Here is a 10,404-nt window from a genome sequence, read left to right as displayed (position 1 = left end):
CCTTACTTGGAGTAGTGGACGACTTGGTAGGGTCCTTCCCATGTGGGGCCGAACTTTTGTTGGATAGAATCTCTAGTTGCCGTAGTGACCTTGCGTAGGATGAGGTCGTCTATCTCAAGTCGTCTGAGTTTTACCCTCTTGTCGTAGTATTTGGCCATCTCCTACTGGTACTTTGTCATTCTGTCAGAAGCTTTGACTCTTACTTCGTCCAAGCAGTCCAAGTTGATTCGTAGCTGGTCGTCGTTGTGTTCTTCGTGGAATAATTCTCGCCTGGTGCTAGCCACTCCTACCTCGACCGGGATTACCACCTCAATGCCATAAGTAAGCCTGAAGGGAGTTTCTCCTGTTGGGGTTCTTGCCGTGATTCTGTACGCCCACAAGCATTGGGAAATTCTTCTGGCCAGGCACCCTTTGCGTCGTCCAACCTAGCTTTAATTATCTTGAGTAGTGTTCAATTCGTCACCTCCGTCTGCCCATTTGCTTGTGGATGCCTAGGCCCGAGCAGAAGTCCTTGAAGACTTGGCTGTCAAACTGCCGCCCATTATCTGATATGATCGTCCTTGGAATCCTGAACCTGTAAATTATATTCTTCCACACGAAGCTGTGGATCCGTGCTTCTGTGATGGTCGCTATTGCCTTTACTTCGACCAACTTTGTGAAGTAATCAATGGCAACTAGTAGGAACCTTACCTGACCTTTACCCAAGGGCAACGATCCGACGATATCGATTCCCCATTGTGCGAATGGCCATGGGGAAGCTATCGTCGTCAGTTTCTTTGCTGGAAGTCGCTGGACATTCCCGAACCTCTGACACTTATCACACTTCTTGACGAGTTCCACTGCGTCCACCTGCATAGTAGGCCAGAAATAACCTATTCGAATGACTTTGCTTACTAGGGATCTTGGGTCAGCATGTTCTCCATAAATTCTTTCGTGGATTTCTCCCAGGATGTATTTGGCTTCTTCTTCGTCGACACACTTCAAGTAAGGCACGGAGAAGACTCTCTTGTATAAAGTGTCATTTAGGATTGTAAATCTGGCTACCTTCTTCTTGATCTTCTTGGCCTCCTTGGTGTCTTGAAGGAGGTGCCCGTCTTGGAGAAAAGATACGATCGGCGTCATCCAGCTTTTTATGCTTTGGATTTCAAATGCTGGAACTTCTTCGATGCTGGGACGTTTTTGAATCTCCATGTATAACTCCATACTCGTTGAACCTTCCTCTAACGAGGCCATTTTTGCGATCTCGTCTGCTGCCATGTTCTGGCTTCTTGGGATCTACGCAAACTCTAATTTATCCAACTCTCGGGCCAGATGTTTTGTCAGCTTGAGGTATTTCTACATTCTTTCCTCATCTGCTTCATATTCTTCTTTGATTTGCCCTATTATTAACTTCGAGTCGCTCTGGATGAGCAGGTTCTTAGCCCCGAGTGCCTTCCTAAGTCTCAGCCCTATCAGTATTCCTTCGTACTCGCCCTCATTGTTGGTAGCTGGAAACTTCAGTTAAACTCTGTATTTGAGCATTTCTCCGTCAGGGGTGTTTATGATGACTCCTACTCCTCCCCTCTTTTGAGCTAATGAACCATCAGTCTGGATTGTCCACCGTTCTGTCTCATTGTTGGGGTTGTCATCTCCTGGGAGGGTGAACTCAGCAATGAAGTCCTCCAGAGCTTGTGCCTTGATGGCTGTTCTGGGGTGGTACTCGAAGTCGAACTAACTGAGCTCAATTGCCCACTGGACTATTCTCCCAGCTACCTCAAGCTTGTTCATGGACTTCTTGATGGGTTAGTCCGTCATCACCAAGATGGGGTTTGCTTCGAAATACGGACGTAGCTTGCGCGAAGCTACTATTAGGGTGAATACTATTTTTTCATTCCTGGGATATTTGGCTTCTGCTCCTTGGAGGGCTTGACTGATGTAATAAACTAGGAGTTGTTTCTTGTCCTCTTCTAGAATTAGGGTTGCGCTTACGGTTGCAGCTGATGCTACCTAATATAAATACAAATTTTCTCCGTCCTTGGATGGACTCAAGAGGGGTGGATTGCTCAGGTAACGTTTGAGTTCTTGAAAATGCTGCCTCGCATTCGTCAGTCCAGGCGAAAGCTTGCTTCAATGTCTTGAAAAAGGGTAGGCATTTGTCCGTTGCTTTAGAGAGGAACTTATTGAAGGCTAAAATTCTTCCTATAAGTTTTTGGACCTCTTTGATGGTCTTGGGTGATGTCATGTTAAGTATGGCCTGAACTTTCTCCGGGTTGGCCGCAATCCCTCTTTGGGACACCATAAATCCTAAGAACTTCCCCGAGGCTACATCGAAAACACATTTGCTAGGATTTAACTTCATCTAGTATTCTCTAAGGGTGGCAAACGTTTCCTTCAAGTCGTCCAGATGGCCAAGCTCTTCTCTACTCTTGACTAGCATGTCATCTACATACACCTCCATATTCCTACCAATCTGCTTACTGAACACCTTGTTCACTAACCTCTAGTAGGTTGCCCCTGTGTTCTTCAGCCCGAAGGGCATCACCTATAGCAATAGAGCCCTTGACTAATGATGAAAGCATTTTTTTCTTGGTTGTCTTTAGCCATTTTTATCTAGTTGTACCCTGAGAAAGCATCCACGAACATCAGCAGCTTATGCCCGGCCGTAGAGTCCACCAGTTGGTATATTCTTGGTAGTGGGAAGCTGGCTTTCGGTCAAGCCTTGTTTAGGTCCGTGAAGTCCACGTACATTATCCATTTCCCATTTTCTTTCTTCACTAGCACGACATTGGAGAGCCAATCAGGATAGTAAACCTCCTGGATAAAGCCTGCTGATAGCAGCTTGTTAACCTCATCTGCAATTACTTGGTTTTGGTCTGGGACAAAGACTTGTCGTCTTTGTTGGATGGGCTTTTTCTTTGGGTCTACGTTCAGCTTGTGCTGGATAACTTTTGGGGATATGCCTGGCATGTCCTCGTGACTCCATGCGAAGACGTCTAGGTTTTCTTTGAGAAATTGAACGAGCCTTGTTCTCATCTCAAGACTTATCGTCGTCCCTATTCTTGTCGTTCTGGTTGCTTTTCCTTCGACTATCTTCGAGGCTTCCACTTTATCTTCTTCTTCCTCCTTGATCATCCATGTATGGTTCTCATTTGCACCAGGACGGCTTGGTAGCATTCCCTAGCCAGGATCTGATCTCGCTTTACTTCACCAACACCATTCTCTGTTGGAAACTTTACCTTTAGGCAATAGGTGGGCGTGGCTGACTTCCACCAGTTAAGCGTGGGCCTCCCAATAATCACATTGTAAGATGATGGGCAATCTACCACCAAGAAGTCCAGCTGACAGGTCAATTGCCTCAGGTAGGTCCCTACTGTCATTGTCAATGTCACTATGCCCTTTGGGTAGACCCTGTCTCCACTGAACCTGACGAGGGGGGAGTCAAATGGGCGTTGTCTTCCTGGATCTAGCTTTAGCTGCTGGAAGGCAGGTAAGTAGATGATATCCGCGGAGCTACCATTGTCTACGAGGATCCTCTTGGTATTGAACCCTTTAATCATGAGCATGATGACCAAGGGGTCATTGTAAGGCTGCTTCACCCCTCTAGCGTCCTCCTCGTTGAAAGATATGTCTTGGTTTGTCCGTCTCTGCTTGAACGGGGGTATCATGTGGACGCTATTTACCTACCTCTGGTATGCTTTTTAAAGTGATTTGAATGATCCCCTTACGAGTGGTCCCCCTGCGATCGTCTTTATCTCCCCGATCACATCCTGTGGTGGCTGGAACGGGTGAACACTATTCTTGGACGAGGATTCGTGCTGGCGCTTATTGCCTTCCCTGAACCTGCTGGGCTCTCCCTTCTTCACGTATTTCTGCAATTTTTCTTTCCGTATCAACTCCTCTATTTGTTCTTTTAGGTCCCTGCAATCCTCCGTGTAGTGGTTGTGATCCTTGTGGAATCGGAAATATTTGTTCTTATCACGTATGTTGAGGGATGAATGTAATGGCCTTGGCCACTTGAAGTAGTGTTCATCCTTGATCTACGTTAAAATCTTATCAACAGGCATAACTAGAGGAGTGAATTTTACCATTCGTAGGGTTCTCTCGTCTCTCCTTTTGTTCCTGTCAATAGACCAATGATCTGGATGCTCTCTCTTTCGTCCTTTAAGGTCATCCTCCCTCTTTCCCTTTTCTTCTGTTTTCTCCACATCTTTAATGGCGGCTAGAGCGTCCTTAGCATTCATGTATTTCTGCACTTTAAGGAGCATCTCTGCCATCGTCTTAGGAGTATTCTTCACAAGTGAGACTACGAACTCCCTAGATTTCAACCCTGCTTTAAAGGTTGTCAGCTGCACTTTGTCGTCAGCTTCCCCCACTTCCAGTGTTTCTCGGGTGAAGCGCTTCACGTACAACCTCAAGGTCTCTTTCTCTCCTTGCTTGATGGTAAGCAAGTGGTTTGCTGGTCTCCTTGGGCGTTGTCCACCGATGAAATGGCGCAAAAAGGTGCTGCCCAATTGTTTGAAACTATCAATAGATGACGTTGGTAGTTTCGTGAACCACTCCCGTGCAGCTCCTTTGAGAGTGGTGGGGAATGATCGACACAGGATCTCGTGGGGGGCTATTGGAGGCCTAGAGTCATCTTGAAGGTGTTGAGATGATCCAAAAGATATTTCAAACCATCAAATGGTTCAAGCTGAAGCAATCAGAACTTCGATGGTATGGGGCGCTCCAAGACTGTCGAAGTGAAGGGTGAATCTCTCGTCCTGACCATTCTGTCCAAACTTTGGTCCGTTTTCCCACTGATGGCATTTCTTAGTGCATCCATCTCCTTCCTCATTTCTCGAAGGAGATCTGAGTTTAATTCATCTGGAGTGGTGGGCCATCAGCGATCGCTTCCTCTGTGGCTATCTCCCACTTCTTCAAGATTGGTCCTGGACCGATCCTCCTCTTGCTGAAGTCTTTGCCTTATCTCCTGATTCTGTCTTGTGAGCTCCTTGACGGTAGCCGCAAGCGCCTGAATTTGCAAAGCTAGGGCTGTAGAATCTTGGTTGGACTCCATCTGAATGTAATAGGTGATTGGAAACTACGTACTCGAATCTAGATACGAGAATGTCGTTCCCATAGACGGCGCCAAACTGATGAAGCAAAAGTTCGTAAGCTGTAATTAGTTCGTCCATATAGAGCTAGATGTTCGCTTGCGTCGCAATGGAAGTAATAATTCCCTAAAATAGTCACCAGTGTAGTGCCTGCCACAACGTCTCCGATGCCAAAGTAAGTACAAGGGAGTTTATAATAGTATGTAAGAATGATTTAGTATATCTCGTAATTGTATCTGTACCTTGTGTTGGCAATGTGAGGGCTTTATATAGGTTGGTCTAGGTTCTAACTGTTGTGGTTGATATTGTGATGTTAATGTCCTTCCTGGTAACGCCTCTTGATAAGTAATGGGGCTTTAATGTGCTCCAATGGTCTGTACAGTTGATTTTATAACTGTTCAAGACATTATTGGTAGTATTGAATGATCCTGCTAGCCTCGTTTGTGACGTGGGTACTTGCTTAGGCTCGTCCAAGAGAACAGTCTCGTCTGTCTTTATTGAACCCGTCAATAGTTGGTTTCGTCAGTCCCATCAATGAACAAACTTAACCCTATCATATTTTATGATTTTTTTTGTTACCTCAATCTAATATATAGAAATCAAACTTGCACGAAGAAAATTCAACTTGTCTGCTCAAAAATTGTTTGAACATAAACAATTTTTCTAAAGAAGTAAATTGGATTGTAAACAAATCAATTTGAGGCCTAATTCATCTAAGCAATTAATGATTCGAAGGTTTATAGTAAATAGATCAAAACCAAGATTATTACACTTACATCAAATTGGTTCAAACTAGACATATTTTCGACCAAATGAGACGAAGAATTAAGAACTTGAATCAAACTTCAGTAAATATGATTAAACTAGGATACAAAGTCATAAGGAAACAATTACAAGCATAAATTCTTCACCAAGTCCTATGAAGTATGAAATAAGAAATACTCTCTTAAGAAACTAATTAAATTACAAATTATCTATGTAATGACCTCAAGTTTATAGATTGTTTACAATGTTCTTTCTCTTGGAAATGAGCCTCTTATTTATACTTGAGACTTCAATGGTTATTGTGAATTACTTTCTCCATGCTTCTCTTCCATGTTCGCCTTGAGTGACACTTGTTGAATTAGTAGCTAGTGTTTGTAACTTCCGGTAACTGCTAGAGCGTGAGCTCTTTCTATGCTCGAGCAAGACAGTGACATAAATCTTCTTCTTTTCTTTTCTTTTTTTCATTTTTGTGAAAAAGTTTATTGAAAAATGAGGGAAAATGAGTCATTTGGATCACAACAGCTAGTAACTGTCAATGGTCAAGGGATGCTCTTCCTTATGTACAAACGTTGTTTGATATTCAAGAAATGGGAGAGTATTGATAGTTTTTCAATTTCCAAAAACACATAAATTTGTGAGCATGATACAAAGATATTCACAAGATTCTCCATGTTTGCTACTTACAGTTGTTGGGCTTTTTATAGTTGTTGCGCTTTATGGAGCCTAATTGTGTTTAAACCAGATTATGACATAACCCGATATAAAAGTGCTATGGTTTTTAAAGGGATATTTTCTGAGGTTTAGTTCATGGAATAGAGGCTTGAGCTGATAAGCCCATACCGGAGTGCTTATGTACAAACCTTGTTGGTCAACAGATCTCGGAAAATTTTTTGGCATGTTTTTAGCTTATTGTGAACCCTGTGTGTAGGATAGAAAAAACTGTTGTTTTAGATATTAGGATTTTGTGGTGTTTTGAGAGAGAACTATACAGTTGCATATTTTTTTCCGTGAATAGTAAAATTCATGCAATTCTATGAACATAGGTAAATTGCCAAACTACTTAAATATTGTTTTGTGTGATTATTTTCTTTGAGCTTTTTTTTTTTTCTCTATTTTTGCATCCCACATCTGAAAATTTCGTGTATATTCTCTACTACAGTATCTTAGAGAGTCTAGCACAGTTGAATCTTGGATGCGGTTTGCATGGAAGCCTATAGCAAATTCAATTGAACGGGGAAAATATCATCTTAAAAATAGCTAATTTATTTGTGCCTCTAAAATTTACTTATTTTTGTGTTTCCCATTGATTTCCCCCAAAATCCCCACAACTTTAAGATGATATTTACAAAGAGTTGGAAAGAAGGATTTGATGAGGCTTTCGAAGTGATGCTTAAAACTAGCGAAGTTCGATAGATTCAGTGAAATGAAATTTAATGGAACATGATTTGAAGGAACACATTAAAGGTTATTCGCTAGCAAGTAAATGTTCTTCTTTCGCATTGTAGATGCATTGAAAGCAATGTTGACGATTGAATAATAAAGATACAAAATTTATAACTCAAGAGCAATTTGATTTCAAACTGAAAGATGATTTTTCTATGTTAGAATCATTGCATTAATGGTTATGTATGTTCAGAATGAGGAAACATGAAATAGAATCATTTTAAATTGGTGAAGAATGTTTTTAAAAGTTTTGAAAAGAATATTTTTTCTGAAAATAATGTTGATATGATATCCCCAAAAATTGATAATAATTAAATGTTGAAATGTTCGCTAATTCTTGAGAATTTTTAGAAAATAAAGTGGTTGCATAAGTGTGTCAAACACGAACATCACATATAACATGCCCTTTTCTTCCTTTTCCTAAACTTTCTTTATTTTTTTTTCTTTATTTCTTTATTTTTTTTAGAAACTTATTTTATTTTTCATTAAATTAAGGAAACCAAACCCATTCACCTTGTGTATATCTTGTCTTCCCTATATATTAATATAATTAACCATCTTTGACTTTTGAATTCTTAAATTGCGTCACACGTGTGGCTTCCATGCAAGTTCCTTTGTCCTTCCCAAATGTGTTTGTCTTTTCTTTTCTTTTTTGTGCATAATCAAAATTATCAAACAAGTCCATGCCAATTTGGCACTTTAATTTGTTAGCCCAAATCATATGTTGTCATTCAAAATAAAATAAAATAAATCATATGTTGTCATTCTTTGGTTCTTTCTTTCCTCTATGTGTGTGTATATATATATTGAAGAATATTGTGAGAAATGTTCTCTACAACCACCTTCAATTCTTTCTCTCTTTCTCACACATAGCTAGGCACACTTGACACAGCTTGATCTTTTAAGATGGACCAAAGGAGAGTTGCCAATATCAACTTCCAACCACAAAAGTTAGGAGTGAAGAAGGCAAAAAGGTGCAATAGAGAAAGAGTCCTCCCTCCAAGAGAGGACGTATCAAGCATCAAATTCTCTCTTGCCTTGTCCAAAATTTCATGAAGATCAAGAACTGTAGAAGCGTTTAATTCATCATGATCTTCAGGTTATCATAGTCTTTCTTACTAGCTTTATGGCCTGTTTGGAAGTTTAAAGAGGGAGGAGAGTAGAGGGGAGTAGAGGAGAGGAGAGTAGTGGAGAGGAGAGTAGAGGGCAATGGTTACCCCCTACCTTGTTTGGGAGTTTTTAAAATTAGTAAGGGAGGAGGAAGTAATTAATCATTTTTCTTATTTAGGTGTTAAAAAATTAAAATGAAAAGGAGTGAAAATGATTTAAAATAGACAAATTTACCCTTATTTGATTTTTTTATCCAATTAATAAAGCAATTTTTTTTTTTTTTTTATATCTATTCTTTCACTGTTTGACTGTTTGGATGCCAAGAAAAAGAAAAAAGAAAACTTGGTATGCCTGTTTCATCTAACACCACCGGATCTTCCTCTCCATCAAGCTCCGCAGCGGCCACCGCCGGATCCCCGGTCCCACCGCCCTCAGTCGAGAAAACCTGTTCGGCGCCACACCGCATTGCGAACCCACCGGAGATCCCTCCCTTTGCGAACCCGCCGGAGCACCGAACAGGCCAGCATCGGCGACTGAGCTCTCACCACAATCTCGTGCGGCGGCAACATCTCGCCGTCCACGTCGTCGTTAACGTCGTCGAATTCGTGCAGACTCCGCATCGGTTGAGACATGACCGGCACGTTCACCGGCGCCGACTGGTACTTGACCGAAGAAGGCAGTAGCATTCGGTCGATCGGCGGCTTAGGAATCGCCGGAATCATCGCGAGGAAGAGGAGGACGAAGAGGAAGAAGACGAAATGACATGGTTTGCTCTGGATCCATTTCTCTCCTTTGCTCTGGATCCATTTCCGTGGTATTTCAATGGTTTTTAGCAAAAATGACATGGTTGTTTAGCTTCAGTCAGTGAAATAATGAGATTCAAAAAAAAATTTCATTTACCTTAAATTTTCTCAAGAAACAAACAGATATTATTTATATAATTAGTTTGTAATTTTATTAATTTAGAAATGGTAAATTAGAAAATTTATTTGGTCAATAATTTATCTACTCTCCTCTCCCTCCAAATCTCTCTAATTTGGGGGAATTAAAAATAAGGGATTAGAGGGAGTAGAAACCCCTCCAAATCCCTCTCCCTCCTTCCTTAAAAAACTTCCAAACAAGGTAATTGAATTACTCTCCCTCCCTCTACTCTACTCCCCCTCCTTTTTTTAACTTCCAAACAAGCCATTAATGTTAATATTTTTGTTCTTGTTTCATGTTGTCCTTTTGTTTTATTGTTTTTGTTTTTGCTAAATTCTATTTCTTGTTGTCACTAGTAACAACCCATGATTGTTGTTGTATCATCTCTGTCATTAATTTTAAAGAATATTGTAATTTTCAAATCAAGAAAGGATAAAGGATGACTAGCTCATTGTAATATGGATGAATTATTTGACTGTTTCGGTACCATCCGATTTATGTGATTGTATACGGATGAATTATTTGACTTTTTTAGTACTACGTATATGAAAAAGCTTTTGCAGATGGAACCATTTTTATTTGAAGAACGGGAAGTCAACCACAGCCAAGAGCTAGCATAATCGAACATCAATAATACTGTCACTTAGGAAGAAGAAAAAAACATCAACAATACTTATATTACATATTAAAAAAATAAAAAGTATTACAACAAAACCAACGACTCAATACTGAATTAGAAACTATTTCGATTTGGTTAAAGAAAAGAAATATTTTGGCACTATTTTGATACTACTCAGAAATACTTAATATCTAAATATTTTTTATAAGTTTAATATATTAGTCACTATAGATTATTCCAATATATTAATATAAATAATATATTTATAATAATAACAAGGAAAAAAAGATAAGATAAAACAAAAAAAGAAACCCTATAAAAAAAAAAAATTGCACACTTGAGTTTGAGATAGGAAAAGATGTAGCCAAATGCTTTAAATTCTCACTCTTACCTGATGCAAGATGTGAGAGCGTTAAGAAGCAAAACCATCTACCATTAGACAACAAAAAACAAAACGCATTTATTTTTGAAAAT

General features: G+C 40.1%; 1 protein-coding gene across 1 annotated transcript; it reads right to left on the bottom strand.

Annotated features, from left to right (window-relative positions):
* Window positions 1–3,107: 3,107 nt before the first annotated feature.
* On the bottom strand, window positions 3,108–9,235 carry LOC142632486 (uncharacterized). Its single transcript, XM_075806876.1, has 4 exons — window positions 8,836–9,235; window positions 4,065–4,615; window positions 3,705–4,016; window positions 3,108–3,623 (listed from the first exon to the last, which is right to left on the bottom strand). The coding sequence occupies exons 1-4, from the start codon at window positions 9,233–9,235 to the stop codon at window positions 3,108–3,110; spliced, it is 1,779 nt and encodes a 592-aa protein (XP_075662991.1).
* Between the last annotated feature and the right edge of the window lie 1,169 nt (window positions 9,236–10,404).

Source organism: Castanea sativa, chromosome 4, assembly GCF_040712315.1.
Source record: "Castanea sativa cultivar Marrone di Chiusa Pesio chromosome 4, ASM4071231v1".
Lineage (NCBI taxonomy): Eukaryota > Viridiplantae > Streptophyta > Magnoliopsida > Fagales > Fagaceae > Castanea > Castanea sativa.
Note: the sequence above shows the minus strand (reverse complement) of the source record. Positions and strands in the feature narration are given on the sequence as shown.

What these genes read in the sequence shown, in the direction of transcription:
- LOC142632486 (XM_075806876.1), bottom strand. Translation starts at nt 9,235, where the DNA reads ATGTCATTTTTGCTAAAAACCATTGAAATACCACGGAAATGGATCCAG. An exon ending in ACGAGAGAACCCTACGAATG is followed by an intron (nt 4,017 to 4,064) that starts GTAAAATTCACT and finishes ATTTTAACGTAG; the next exon opens with ATCAAGGATGAACACTACTT. An exon ending in CGATCGCAGGGGGACCACTC is followed by an intron (nt 3,624 to 3,704) that starts GTAAGGGGATCA and finishes CCGTTCAAGCAG; the next exon opens with AGACGGACAAACCAAGACAT.